This window comes from Mus caroli, unplaced genomic scaffold (genome assembly GCF_978045245.1).
Source record: "Mus caroli unplaced genomic scaffold, Mus_caroli_1 scaffold_11, whole genome shotgun sequence".
Classification (NCBI taxonomy): domain Eukaryota; kingdom Metazoa; phylum Chordata; class Mammalia; order Rodentia; family Muridae; genus Mus; species Mus caroli.
In genome coordinates, this window is record NW_028227266.1 from 93,860,661 (window position 1) to 93,876,715 (window position 16,055).

The 16,055-nt window shown below is 41.4% G+C and overlaps 1 protein-coding gene across 1 annotated transcript in view; it reads left to right on the plus strand.

Moving 5' to 3' along the window:
* Slc9a9 (solute carrier family 9 member A9) overlaps positions 1-16,055 on the plus strand; it is a 565,781-nt gene that overhangs the window by 374,867 nt on the left and 174,859 nt on the right. Inside the window, exon 12 of the mRNA XM_085827898.1 lies at positions 11,698-11,851. Within this exon, the coding sequence (XP_085684024.1) occupies positions 11,698-11,851 (154 nt within the window). The remainder of the gene's footprint in view (positions 1-11,697; positions 11,852-16,055) is intronic.

Consider the following 16,055-nt stretch of genomic DNA (forward strand, 5'->3'; position numbering starts at 1 on the left):
TTTGGGTTCTCGGAACACTTCCAAATGCAAAAGTGACCTTTTCCTTCATCCATTCATTTAGGCATTCGTCACTAGGTAAGCTTGAGGAATGCTCACCCTGTGAGAGGCTCCATTTTAGCACCAGGGGTGCGTCACAGCAAATGCCAGCACAGACGGCGCTGCTAGTCCCAGGCTCTCTTTCTAATCAAAAGATAACGTAAATAAATAAATAGATAGATAAATAAAATAGATATCAAAGACAATAGACATAGATAGATAGATAGATGACAGACAGACTTAAAGGTCTCCACCTTCACTGTGATCAGGTGGTACGGCAGGCTCTCTGACCTAAGAGGAGGACTAACCCAGGGAACACCTGGGAGAGGCAGTGTTGGAGGGAAGGGAAACATGGCAGCTGAGGGGAATAGTGAGTACAAAGACCAAGAAACAAGACGAATGCATACAATAAACTTTACCTTCCTGTACTTTGTAAATTGCTAAGTACCCTCTCTCCTCCCTCCACTCTCTAATAAGAGGATTCTAATTGGACTCTTTCATCTGAGCATCTGTCCACTCAACCTCTCCTCTTGGGAGACTAATTGGCCTCTCACAGGAACATGGCTATAATATAAGCCTTGGTAGCTGGTAACCCTCCTCCCCTGACATACACCTTACCAAGCACACTCCTCATATAGTTCCTCCTGATTCCTCTGTGTGCTCAGGAAAAGTGTCCTGGCTAACCTCTGCACAGGTTCTCATTAGACCCACCAACAAGGACTGAGTTTTCACCATGCCAGGACCTACCACACTCCTACCCCAGTGAGCATGCTTACCTGCTCTCTGGATTCAGGCATCAAGCCCACTGGCCTCCTGTTTTCAGCCTAGAAATCTGACTTCCTTACAGTAGCCTGGGTTCCTCTTTTAATCATTGAATAGATGAAATCACTTTCTTGTGCAAGACCCTCCTAAAGTTTCTCATCTCAGAATAACATCCAATCACCTTGCTCTTCACAAACCCATCAATATTTGCTCTTTGATGTCTATAGCATCTCCTCCTTCCCCAGTCTCAGACCTAACCCCTTCATCTTACTCCAATCACAGTGCCTTCCAGCTCCCTCCCTCAGAGCTCTGCTCAAGCTTCCCAAAGGTGAGCAGGTGTTGACCAGGCTTCTCTGCTCAAGTGTCACTAACCTGAGAGGCTTCCCTAAGCATCCTAAACACTGAACCCATCATGTACACACACCCTGCTATGGTTTTCTTCCTAGCATCTTACATAACTACCCTGGGTGCACCTATAAGTCAAGAGCTGTCTCTCATTTGCTACCCAACTCTGTATCCTGAAAGAATTGAAGAATTAAGTAAATCAAACACAGATATCGCCATCTCCTCTCTAGAAAGTCTGAAGTCAGTGCAATTGTTCACTTTAAGAGCAATGTTGAATTCCACATCCATGATCTTGTGGGAAATCTAAGAACTACTTTAAAAAGATGTAATTTCAACCTTTTGAGAGATTAGAAGTTGAGAGAAAAGAACATAACACATTAAATATTGACTCATCCCAATTATAATCTAGTAATACAAGTGGAATGATCAGTCTGTTGTATAGGATTTTGAAGAGCGAACAATGTGACTAGAGAATTTTAAGCACCCATGAGAGTGCAGGGTGGGCAGAAACATAGTTCAAATGGGCAAACACTGGAGAAGCACAAAGGAAATGCAGAATTCTGGACATGAAGCAAGAGCCTGAGTGAGCTTATGGCATAAAGACAACTTTCTTGTTTATGGAGTCTCTCAGTGGAGAGCAGACAAAAGAAATAGAGTGGAATTTTGATTGACAGGTTTCTATGAACTGTGGGAAGTTACGTACTGAGCTGACTTGTAACCTCATCATAAACTGGGATTGGGAGATCTCTCAGAGACATGGAAGAGAGTGTGGGGTTCATGAGGCACACAGCATACTCTCAGCTGATGTAGAGTTGAGGTGTGAGGTGATGGCCTTGGGCCACCATAGCCAGTGGCCTGAGCAAGTACCTTATTCTTTGCTACCTAATATAAATCTTCACTAAGCTCCTGGCACTAATGACAGTATGTGATTTTAAGTTCTGTAACCCAATCACAAAAGAACTCACACAATAGGTACTGACTGATAAGTGGATATTAGCCCAGAAACTTAGAATACCCAAGATATAAGATACAATTTGCTAAACACATGAAACTCAAGAAGAACAAAGACCACAGTGTGGACAATTTGCCCCTTCTTAGAATTGGGAACAAAACACCCATGGAAGGAGTTACAGAGACAAAGTTTGGAGCTGAGATGAAAGGATGGACCATCTAGAGACTGCCATATCCGGGGATCCATCCCATAATCAGCTTCCAAACGCTGACACCATTGCATACACTAGCAAGGTTTTGCTGAAAGGACCCAGATACAGCTGTCTCTTGTGAGACTATGCCGGGGCCTAACAAACACAGAAGTGGATGCTCACAGTCAGCTATTGGATGAATCACAGGGCCCCCAATGGAGGAGCTAGAGAAAGTAACCAAAGAGCTAAAGGGATCTGCAACCCTATAGGTGGAACAAAAATATGAACTAACCAGTACCCCCCGGAGCTCGTGTCTCTAGCTGCATATGTATCAGAAGATGGCCTAGTCGGCCATCAGTGGAAAGAGAGGCCCATTTGTCCTGCAAACTTTATATGCCTCAGTACAGGGGAACGCCAGGGCCATGAAGTGGGAGTGGGGGTAGGGGAGTGAGGGGCAGGGTACGGGGGACTTTTGGGGTAGCATTGGAAATGTAAATGAAGAAAATACCTAATTTTAAAAAAGTTAAAATGTAAAAACAACCAAAAAAAAAAACAACAACAAAAAAAGCATGTATAAAAGGGGTGATTTGAAACTATAGACTGATAAAGGGAAATGATGAAGAGAGACGACAAAGGTCATGCTGGCTCACTCATGACCCACACCAACTGATGTGCAGCATGTGTGGGTCTGAGTGTAACATCCCTGACTTACCTGTTTCTATCTGGATTCTTTCTCCTGCCCCCTCCCCTGCCATGAAACATCATTGTGTTCTAAGTACTCTCTAGAGTTCAGCTAAGACACTGCTTTCTCCAGGAAGCCTCCTCTGAGGTTTGAGCACAGGACAAGCTGCCTTGTATTCCTGGAATAGCCCAGTTCCCCTCAGAGCTTCCATATAATGCTTTATAATTGTCAGGCTCTGTTTACTAGCAACAGCTAGAGCAAGACCAGGGACATAATCGATGTTCAGTGAATATGTATTGAGCAAATCAATGGCTGGATAGATTTCTGATTTTTCAAGAGTCCACATTACATACAGAAAATGATGGTTATTTTATAGTTTGATATAATAGTTGAATAATTTTCTGGAAATCCAGGGCCTACCTTTTTATTATTTAATCTCAGAAGGTCTTATGTTGAGGTTCAAGGGTTTTTGGAATGTGCTCTTAGGATGATGCCTTGCATGAGCCTAAGCAGGCTGCTTCATTGCTGTTATCTCATTTACTTTTAAAAATTATTTGTTTGCTTATATGTATGGGTACTTTGCCTTTGAGTATATCTGTGCTCCATGGGTATGTCCAGTGCCCTCGGAGGCCAGAAGGCACCATCAGTTCTCCTGAAACTGGAGTTACAGACAGCTGTGAGCTGCCATCTGAGTGCCATGAATGAAATCCAGGTCCTCTGGAAGAGCAGACAGTGCTCTTAACCCTTGAGCCCTTTCTATAGTCTCTGTTAACTCATTTCTTTTTCTTTTTCTTTTTTTTTTTTTTTTGACCAATTAACCCTATAAAAATGGGGTACAGAGCTAAACAAAGAACTCTCAACTGAGGAATACCGAGTGATTGAGAAAATTATTCAACATCCTTAGTCATCAGGGAAATGCAAATCAAAACAACCCTGAGATTCTACCTCACACCAGTCAGAATGGCTAAGATCCAAAACTCAGGTGACAGCAGATGCTGGAGAGGATGTGGAGAAAGAGGAACACTCCTCCATTGCTGGTGGAATTGCAAGCTGGTACAACCACTCTGGAAATCAATTTGGTGGTTCCTCAGAAAATTGGACATAGTATTACCTGAGGATCCAGCAATACCACTCCTGGGCATTTACCCAGAAGATGCACCAACTTGTAATAAGGGCATATTCTCCACTATGTTCATAGCAGCCTATTTATAATAGCCAGAAGTTAGCTCATTTCTAAGTGCACATTTTAAGGCTTGACTTGTGGTCTTCAATTAAGGTGCATAATGAAATTTTTTATTAGGTATTTATTTCATTTACATTTCCAATGCTATCTCAAAAGTCTCCCACACGCTCCCCCACCCGCTCCCCCAACCACCCACTCCCACTTCTTGGCCCTGGCGTTCCCCTGTACTGAGGCATATAAAGTTTGCAGGACAAATGGGCCTCTCTTTCCACTGATGGCCGACTAGGCCATCTTCTGATACATATGCAGCTAGAGACACGAGCTCCGGGGGGGGTACTGGTTAGTTCATATTTTTGTTCCACCTATAGGGTTGCAGATCCCTTTAGCTCCTTGGTTACTTTCTCTAGCTCCTCCATTGGGGGCCCTGTGATTCATCCAATAGCTGACTGTGAGCATCCACTTCTGTGTTTGTTAGGCCCTGGCATAGTCTCACAAGAGACAGCTGTATCTGGGTCCTTTCAGCAAAATCTTGCTAGTGTATGCAATGGTGTCAGCGTTTGGAAGCTGATTATGGGATGGATCCCCGGATATGGCAGTCTCTAGATGGTCCCATCCTTTCATCTCAGCTCCAAACTTTGTCTCTGTAACTCCTTCCATGGCTGTACTCGTTAGTTCATATTGTTGTTCCACCTATAGGGTTGCAGACCCCTTTAGCTCCTTGGGTGCTTTCTCTAGCTCCTCCATTGGGGAGCCTGTGATCCATCCAATAGCTGACTGTGAGCATCCCTTTAACACACCCCCTAATACACACCATCCCAGTTCTCCTTCTTAATATTTATCTGGGGATTTCATATATGAGTACACACATATTTGCATCATTTCTGCCCACCTCTCCCTCCAACTTCTGCCTATATCATTCTGACCACCCCCTCTAGAAATCATGAAATCACACACACACACACACACACACACACACACACAAACACACACACAACTACTGGGTCCAATTAGTATTGCCTCTGTTTGCATATGCTTAGGCCTGACCCCTTAGGATTGGGGTCTCATCCCTGTTCCTTATTTCTTCATCAGCCACTGAGTGCCTATAGCTCACCATCTAGGAATGGGGCCTTTTGGAATTTTCCTCCATTCATGTTGGTTGGCATGATAACTTGATGAGAGAGGCTTATTGCTGAGAGTTCATGGCAACACCCCTATCATATGCTGAAGGATCTCGTGGCCATCATCTGGGCCAAGATCTCTAGGCTCTTAGAATCTTTCTGTCCCTTCCTCTGAGATGTTCCCTGAGACTTAAGTGTAGAGGTGAAGTTATTTATACACCACTTGGGTCTAGCATGCCACAGTCAACCTACAGTTTGACCAGTTGCATAGTTATCTGAGTAGTCTCTGGTCCAAAAAGAAGTTTCCTCAAGGAGATGCAAGAGCTGTGCCTATCTACGGGTATAAGGATGAGTATTTTGAAGCATTTAGAAAACAACTCTGTTACTTTAGTAATCTGATAGTAATTGGTTCTCCTCTAGGGCCTATGACATAGGTTTGTGACTAGATTTACAGTATCCAGCATAAAATCCCTCTAATTTTCTGGGTGGTGTCCCCAGGACTTGGGTACTATCTTCATATTCTAAAAAGTAATTGAGAACAATTTTGATAGTCTCTATTGCTTGGAGGAGTCTCTTGAACCCCTCTAGACAACAACTTGAAGGTAAATATTCCTTGCTCAGTACTGAGTTTTTTGTTAGATAGACCATGGCTCCTTGGGGCAATATTATCTCATCACGTAGGGTGACTCCATTAAAACCATATGCATGCAGGGACTGGAGAGATGTCTCTGGTTATTAATACTAGTGGCTCTTCCAGAGGACCTATTTCCAATTCCTAATTCCCAGCACCCACACGGGGGCTCACAACTGTCTGTAAATCCAGTTCCAGGATATCCGAATAACTGGTGCTCTTTCCTGTTCTCTACAGGTGCCAGGCATGCATGTGAATGCAGACATACATATGGGCAAAATATCCCTACATAGAGAGTAAAAGTAAATACAACAATTAATTTTAGAAGTAAATGTAAATAAAACAATTAATTTAAATGTATGTATGTATGTATGTATGTATGTATGTATGTATATCCACGCCCTTGTATGTGTGTGGTGGTTACTTGGAGAGATCTTTGTAGTCAGCCATATCATTTCAGAGTTCATAGGCACAGCACCCCTACCATATGCTAAAGACAGGCTCTCACAACAGTCATCTGGGACCCTAGGCTCTTACAATCTTTTATTTCATTTTATGTGCATGTGTGTGTATGTGTGTGTGCAGATCTATGTGTGTGTGTGTGTGTGTGTGTGTGTGAGCAAGCTTATAAAATGATTATTCCCATAACATCCTTAGTGTTATTTTCCCTCCTCCCTCTCTCTGCATACTGTAAGACAGTCATGTTTGTAGAACTAAGTGCCTTAGAGAGGATGAACCTTCCTATCTGCACTCTCACTGTGTGTTTTGGCTAAAGCTAGGCATATAATGGGTGCTCAGGAAATATTTACAGTTTTGCATTACAGCTTTGCACCTTAAATAAGAGTGCCTAAAGAGATATTTATATTCCTGTGGTTTAAATGTAGCTATATATATCTGACCTGGATCCATTTGCAGCACCTTTGCAAATGTGTAATTGATTAAATGCTTCACTCTTGCTCTTTAAAGATAAACAGGAAACTGCACATTTTCTGCAGCAGGGGTCCTTGCTGGAAATCTTTCTTTGGCTCAATAGTGTTCTATTGTTATGAGCAGAACATCAATATAATTAACATAAGAAGCCCTTAGAGGCCAATTTTAAATGAAACCACATTTAATTGTAGGTATTTCCTTTATTCCCCAAGATGATGATAACTTTGCAGTTGGACATGTAACATGTGTCAAAATCCCTACAAAGTCAATCTTTTCAAAGCAAAATTATAGAGTCAACAAGTTCCCAGAAGTCCAGAATTACTTTGACAACTTGACTGAAACAAAAAGGAGAAGAAAAGTAAACCAAGGGGTCCAAGTACCCAGAAAATAAAATCAAATTCAAGTTTTGATGTGCTCTAAGTTTCCCTTTGTGGAAGCAAAACTGTATATATATTTTGGAAGTAATGTTTTGCTACAATGAAAATCCAAAGATCGATATCAATTTTTTTTTAACGTCTTAGTATTTTGCCAGTAGCCTGAATGATTTTTTTCTATTCTAAAATCCTCCATGGCATAAATCCATGGTGTTAAGAAGATAGAATCAGCAGGCCCAGAACTCCATATAGGAGGCAATCGATATATGTGCATTAATCAAAGCAATGAGTGGCCATTGACTAGGCATGTGCTCAGGCTCTGGTTGTGTGAGGAAGAACTTGCAGAGTCACAAGGGACAAGCAGATCAGGACAGCACTTCATCCTCTCTGGGGTTCTGAGTCAGCTTCTCTTTGTCCACTCCACAAGCTCAGCACCCGCAACAACTTGCTCTCAGTGTTGCCAAACCATCTCACTTACCTGTGGTAAGTGCCACGTGGAATGTCTCTCCTCCAAACACCCTCACCTCTGAACTTCCCTGGATGCCCATTCATTCTTAGCCATCCCTTTCCAACGTCTTAAATTTTGACATAATAGATATTTCCCAACCTACCATGTGGTCATTGCTATGCTTTTCTGGTTCCCCACCCCCAAGACACCCGTACATTGCCTTGCCTGTGGGTATAGGTTTTAATATGACTTCATCTATTAAAGTTTCATATAGACTGACATGAAGTCAGACTACCAGATATGTTTTCATATATGTGTGTTTGAAAGTACTGGGGATCTGGAGGGGTTTTGTTTCATTTTATTTTGTTTCTTGAGATAGGGTCTTACTGTGGCAACCCATACTGGCTTCATGTTTGATGCCCTCCTGCTGTAGCCTCCAGAATTCCAGGGTTACCAGTACACACCATCCAACCTGCCACTATTTTGACTCATATTTAAATTAAGGGCTACTTACTTGCAATTTGCTTAGGAGGATAGCTATGCCAGTTTGGCATACTAATAGTACATTATTAAACATCTTTAGGAGGGTTACTGATTGTTTACTACTTTGACCTTGGTATCTAATATGGGTGACCTTGCAGTAAGCCAGATACAGAATGCTTTAATTTGTATTCTATTTTCTACTATTTTTTTTATGAAAACTCAAGAAACCTAGCAAATAGTAATCGATGTTCAGCATTTCAAACTTCTACCTCATAACGGACCATGCTGCTTGACTGACATCTATAGCAAGCTTGGGGTGGGCGGGGAAATGAAAGGGTCACACTCTCTCTCCAGGTTTGCACTTCGAATAAACAACCTTGACCTATAAATCCTGTCCTCAGATAATGGGAGTCTGTTCCCTTGCCTTCCCATTCACTAATGACACTGTTTGTGTATCCTGGAGAGAACATTATTCAAACTGTCCCACCTTGTCCCCAGCTGAGTGTGTGAGCAAGAACACCTGTGGTGGGGGCGCCTTGCGGAGCACAGCCATCCTAGCACTCAGAACCTCCGATAGAAAGGATCATTTTTATTAATGTCTACTTCAAATGTTATCTCCCTTCTCCTCGGGCCATTTCCTTGTCTACACGGAGTTTCAGAATAATTTCCTTCTTCCATTACACTGTTCCTTGGAGGTATTTTATAATCAGAGTGCATATTCTTCTCTTTCTAAGGCTTTTTTTTTGTTTCAGGCAAAATGTGTTCAATCTCCCTGGCTTAATCCTCTGTCTCCCCTGTCTCCCCTGTCACACCACTTGTCTCTTGTACATTCTCAACATGGACAGAACAAAGAAGCATTATAATCTAAGTTCTGGGGCGTAGGATAGCTATAATGTTCCTCATCCTACCTGTATCTGCTTCTTTTAAAAAAATCATCTGAAATGTATGATAATGATTTGGAATCCTAAACCTGTTATAAAATGTTGTCTGTCCCTCCTCTGGCACAACCAGGGCCACTGCAGTCTTGATACCACAGCACCTGTGACTACTTCCAGGCTCATTAACACTATCTCACAGACAGAGAAAAGCCTGGAGAGTCATCAGACCCTCGCCTAAGATGCTGGCTATTTACTCCTGCACGCATGCAGCTGCACGAGAGTCCTACCTCCACTGAGCATCTCTGGAGTGCTAAAGAACATAACACAGGGGATAGAAGGTTGGTTGAGGGGGGAACTCCATGTCTGTACCTCCTTTTCAGTAATGTAGCTGTTGAGGGCTCACTCATGTTTCTGGATAGAATTCCAGTTAAACTGGTTGGTTCATCAAGCTGGTCTTGATGGGATTATCTCTCTGGTCTGCTGTCGATGCTCTATCTGGGGGAAAAAAGGCATTTGGTCACATCTCCCCTGGCAAAGTGACAGAGTAGATCCCCAGGACTACTGAAATGAGATGCATCTGACTTAAACCTTCTTATATAAACAGCAGAGTCACTGCCTCTGACTTAGGCTTGCCGCCATCATCAACCATTCTCTTCCTCCTCCATGGTCTGATAAGAACCACAGGGCTCAGCAAATCTCCAGTCACCTGAGAACCCCTCCTCCTCCCCATCAAACTCTGGGTCTCTGTTTTTATTAATATCATCAACTTATTTGAAGTCCTGGCCTTTCATTTTGTAACACCTCTTGTGTTTAGTACAGATTCATAAATATGCAATGGACATTTATCATATTTTACCATAAAACAAAAGGTAAAACAATTTTTAAAAAGTGGGTTCCAATAGGTTAGTTTCCTTCAAAATGTTTGTGAGAGTATGCAATCAGCCTAGAATGTTTTAATTATAACGGTTAATTAGTTATTAAATTTCTATGGTCCTGATTTTCTTTGTTATCAGACACATTTGATTTAGAAAAGAAAGTGTTCCAGGAAGGAATTTTTTTGGTAGATAAATACAATGTAAATCTAAAGTTTTATGAAAAACAAAAAAACAAGAAAAATGGAAAGCTCTGGTTTTGAAAACAAAAAGTAAGTTTGAAAAAAATTGCTATACCTAATATAAAGGCCCACTCTGAACTTGCAACAATCAGGCCAGTGTGCTACATGAATTGACATGGATAAATGCAATAAATGGAGAACTCAGAAACAGACGCACACAATGCAGGGAGCTGATTCTGGACAGAGGTTAAAAACAAAATAGGAAAAGCAGTTGATGGGAAAAGTAGATGTCACCAGTGCAAAAGATAATCACAACCCAAGCCTCTCGCTTGATATGAAAACTGCCTTAAGAGATGCTTGTGGACTTCAATGTAAAAGTTATAGATGATAATCTTTGGGAGCTGGGTTTATGCAAAGAGTCCTTAGAGTTGACTCCAAAAACACAATTCACTTGAAAACTGACAAGTTTAATTTCATCAAACCTAAAAAGATTGTTCTCCAAAACCTCAAAGATGAGACAAAGAAGCTGCAAGTTAGAAGGCAATATTTTTAAAACACTGCATCTGATAAAGGCCTGCTATGGGCCATGTATAAAGAGCTCAGCACACGGCAATTGGAAATTCCAACAGTACAATTAAAAAGGAGGAAAAATACAAGAGCTGTTTCATGTAGCAAAGTGTGCAGATAACAGTGTAACAAATTAAAAGTATTCAGTGCTTTTAGCCATTAGGAAAAGAAAATTCAAACTGTAGCAAATTACCATTCCATACCTATCACAATGGTTTGAACTAAAAAAAGTAACACCACCAAATATGTCAAGGATGTGGGAAATTTAGATGATTTTTATGTTGCTAGTTGGAATGTAAAAATGGTAATTTCTTTAAAAATGAAACATGCAGATACTATACCACTCTGATCATATTTGGGAGCATTACCTCAGAGAAAGAAAAATATGTTCACACAAAAACCTATATGCCAATTTAAACAGCCTTGATTTAATCTCTAGTAACTGGGAAACTGTAGGTGTCCTTCAACTAAGCAACCAAGCCATGGGATAGCCATACCATGGATTAAGGCTCAAGGATGGAGATGAAAGACCACTGATCCAGTCAACAAACTTAATATCTGGAAATTTGTGCTGGATAGACACAGTGACAAATTGTTCCACAGGGTCCATTGCTTCATGACATGCGGACATTAAAACAACTGTAAATGACAAAGTTGTGGAAATGGAGAACAGACTACTGGTGACTATGAGTTAAGGGGTGTGTGTGTGTGTGTGTGTGTGTGTGTGTGTGTGTGTGTGTAGCTATCCAGTGAGATTAAAAAAGAGCAGCTAGTGAGACTCCTGTTTGATTGGAGGGTATGTTCTATGTCTTAGCTATGCAGATAGGAATCAATATTCTGGCTAAGATGTCATGCTGTTTCGTTGCAAGATGTTATCATTGGCAGAGACTAAGGAAAAGTATTTCTGCATATTATTTGTCAGAATTCCATGTGAATCTACAATCATCTCTGAATAAAAATATTAGCTAATAAAGAAGTTATATTAGCAGGTTGTAAAGATAAATATAGTAGAAGAGAATGAGTTCGTCTCGATATTCAGTCCCCGCTCTGGGTTTCTCTGGAAGGTTTGCGAGGTGCCATTGCCTTCGCCCTGGCCATCCGCAACACGGAATCTCAGCCCAAACAGATGATGTTCACCACCACACTGCTCCTTGTGTTCTTCACTGTCTGGGTGTTTGGAGGAGGAACGACCCCCATGCTGACGTGGCTTCAGATCAGGTGCGTGACCCTACTAACACAATCCTTGAGAAGCATGACTGGCCTGCTAAACTTCTAATAAAGCTGACTTCCTTGAGAGTACAGTGGTAGATTTGAACCCCATCTGTCCCCAGTGTCCAAGTTCCAAGTGACCTTCCGTCTCAGGTGAAGCAATATGACCTACCGCACACTGAGCTGATTTTTCCAATAGGCTTAGAATGTTTTCTCTTTCCAAGCTGTCCTACAAGTAGATTTATTCACCTGTGACTTTATCCATTCAACAGTATTAAAGTACAGTGTGTTACACTATGAGCCTTAAAAAAATAAGATACAACTCTTGTCCTCAAGATAGCTACATTCTAGTTAAGGTTGTTAAAAGAAAAAGCAGCAAAACTAACAAGAAAGCAGATTTGCTTTGCTTTTTACTCCTGGCACTGGGTCTTAAAATAGGGGAAAAAAGGCTTAACACACATTTGGTGAGAGAGCCATATGTTTTTCAAAGGGGATGCTGTAGATAGAAGCTATATACTTTCTCACAGAAAAGGAAGCCAAGGTTCCAGTCAGAACCCATCTAATAAGCAGCGCCTGCAGCTGGACACTACACATCTAGATCGTAGGGGTAACAGACAATTTGGTAAAAGCTGGTGCCAGTTTGGAAAATGGATAAATCTATTATAAAGTGTTTTTGTCTTTATTTAAATGTTTCTGTGACCCAAGTCCTCATTTTAAGGTAATGGATTAAGCAAACATTTCATTTCTCACACACGTACATCATAATGATTCTCTCCAGTTCCCACTCGTTCTCTAGGACAAACTCATGCCCAATAGGAAAAGATCCCTCTAACTACACAGGGTTTCCAAGAAGATGCTTATTAACAGGGACTATGATTTCAGTACCTTTGTATGACATGTCCATTATAACAAGGATGAATAAATTATTCATGAAAACTTAAGTGACTATAACTATAAATACAAATGCTTTTGTTAAGCATTTGCAAGAATTTTCTACCCATTTGGCAAAGAAAAAGCAGAAGCAGGCCTCACATATTTAGTATAAGTAGGCTTATGTGTAAAGTAGGCCAAGTAGCTGTGTATTAAACCAAATTTCAGGGTAGAAGAGCTTGTGGACTACTATGGGTATTACTGAGCACACAAAAGTGCTTTGACTAAAGGTGAACAGTGAGCACTTTGAAATGCTTGTTGAATTATTTCCTAGCCACATAAATGTGGTCTGCAATTTCTTTCACAGTGGTGGCTCCTGGAGGGTTTCTATGGATGGTCACACATACTGCATTAAACTCTCAAGAGTTGGAGCCCCCGTGAATCGTTAGTAACACAGTGCTGTGTTCAGGTTTCTGGAAAATAAAATTCAGTAGGTTGGATCCCTGCATGGAAAAATGAGGCCTAGAAGGCAGAGCTTAGAGGAAGAGAATTCCCACAGAACTATCAAATACACTATCAAGGTATTCTGTGGAGGGCATAAGAGGTGTCCAATTTTCCTTCAAATAATCAAACATAATTTATTTTCTATGATTTCTTTTCTTACTCTCAAGTTATCCCCAAATTGGTAGCATATTTGGTTTGTAGCCAGCTCTTCTTCAGTGCTTTCCAGCGGCATCAGCTAACTTCCCGTGAATGTCATAACTTACATGATCTCTGATGCCGAGTCGGCTGGGAAGAAAGAGGTATAATGGTGGATCCTCAGATGGACTAGGGCAAGGCTCCAGACAGCAAGACAAAGATGCTAAAGAAAAAGTGAGCTATCAACACAGTATCCAGAATGAGGCACTCAGAGGCCAACTTTCCTAGAGCCCAGCTTCCAAAGGGCCCAGGTGACTCAGTACCAGATCTGGCCACTCTCCAGGAAGGGGAGGAGTATGGCTAGGACCAGGACAGATTTAGAGAAAGGAAGTACCAGGGGTTCCATTACATGGTAAGGCCGGTGTTCTCGGCTGAAAACCTGTAACCAGGGCAGAAACCCCTGAAAGCCTTCCTAAGAACATCAAAAGGAGAATACTGAAGGACATAGAAGTGAAGATGTTTGGGAAGTTAGCTCAGCCAGATGGATTCAAGTCTAAAAGAATGGTTAAAGGCCAGGATGGTAAAAGAGTCATATACAGACAGAAGATGTCGATTGGCTTCAACTGTGCTATATGATCTTATCATGGGCTCTGCTCTCCTTTCCTGGTTGGTGATAGTGTTAAAGAAGTCATCAGGTCCATCTCAGCTTCTGAATGCACAGTTGCCCATCTCCTACACACAGCTAGCAGGGCCTGCTTACCTACAGGGCAAGCCATGTTTGCCAACATTCCTATCTGACTCTTTCCATAGAGCAACAGCATGTGAGTAAGTTGCAACTTTGATAAAAAGACAAAAGTGTGGAAGGCTGTGGGAGAGAATGCAAATGTGACCTCACATGAAGCCCACATTCTTGCTGGAATATGATTTGTTAACCTATTTTACAAGGTCTGCCCTTTCTCGATTTCTTCTCTTAAACTATTTGTAAAGTGCTTGGATTCGTTTTTCTTTTTAATCACTATAGGATTTTTTTTCACTCAATTACAAACTACCACAGTAAGAGGTAAGGAAAATGTTTTCTGTCAGGTAACACTTCACACTTCGTAGCAATGTATCGGTTTCTCTTTGATAAACCTGACTCAAACAGCAACGGTCATGCCGTAGAGACCTGCCGTAGAGACCTAAAGATCGCTACCTCTGAGACAAGCTCTTAAGTGATCCTAGCAATGGTGCAAAGTTCTCATCTTAAAGAAACTTAATTTCTTTTTTTAAAACATTAATAGTAAAAAATATACTTAATGTGGCACTTTTAATTAAATAGAGTGAAATTTATTTGAAATAAATTGAGTGTTTCTTTTTAATTTTTAAAGGAAATGGATTCCTCCCATGTTGTTTGGGAGGTTTAGATGTAAGGAGAAGAATTGCTTCTTGATGAGAGTCCAACTCTTCCCTCCTATGATGTACACCATCACCAGAGTGAGGGAACCCAGTGGAAAGTTTCCAAGGACCCTCGGCGGGTAGGCAGGAAACAGGAGAGATGAAAGGTCCCAGGCTTTGCCACACAGGGGCCAGTAAAGCATCACATAAACACCAAAGCCCAAGTGCCCAGCTCTGTGGAAGTGGCACCATATAATTAAGTCTGGGATGCTAATGCCATTCCTGGTTTAGGGTTGGGCATCTGCCTTCTCATGAACTTACACTAAACCACAGCTGGAGTCATAGCCTTGCAAGTGCAGTGCAGAACTTGCCTCCCAGACAACACTAGAAACCACCCTGGCAAAATGACAATGACCTCTAATCGTAGCCATCTTTGACTGAATAACCATTGCGTGTTGGATATTAGATCATAAAATCCAGGCATGGAACCTCTCTGTCTCTGTCTCTAACCTATAAAATAAAGGTGAGGATGGTAGCTACCTCTCAGCATGGGGAAAAATTGGCACTGTGACATCACCTTGGGGCTGCAGATCCACTGAGCTTAAAGGGAAGGCGCATACTTCCAAACAGTGCACTCTGTTCCCACCTGCATGAAGAGAGCTCATTCGGTATGCCTACAATCTACCTTGATTGATAGATCCTCTGTGGGGAAAAGAGGTATAGTTTCATAACAAGGCAAGATTGTTAAAAGCAAGCTCAGAACGTCCCTGTCTACAGGAAAAACTGGGCAGGCTCACTTTTGTAGCAGGGATTCTTCATGCAGTTTTTCTTTAACCTGCAAGGGTTAAAGTTCAACAAGGCCAACCCTGCCTGGTCTTCCTCAGCTACAACCTAGAATTAGAGAAATTACAGGAATCTATTACCATTCCCCATTCAAGCCAAGCCATCCCACCCTCTCTTCCTCAGATCAAGGAAACAAAATGATTGGCCCTAGCCTGTGTCCATTGCAGGGCAAGTAACTTTTAGATAATTTGACTCATCCAGTGTTGGCATTTTAGCTATATTTAAAATATATTTAAAATTGATTCTTAGGTTTTGGCCCAAAGCCGTGTACAAATGCTTTCTTTATCACTTTTGCCCACTGGCTACGAAGTTCTGTGATAACAATTGTCATTAGAATGTACACAGAGATAGAGTGCTGCCCTTAGTACATACATACCCATATATATATATATATATATATATATATATATATATATATATGTATATATATATATATATATGCTAACATACAGAATTTCCTATATTACTGAAGTAAGGAAACACCAAT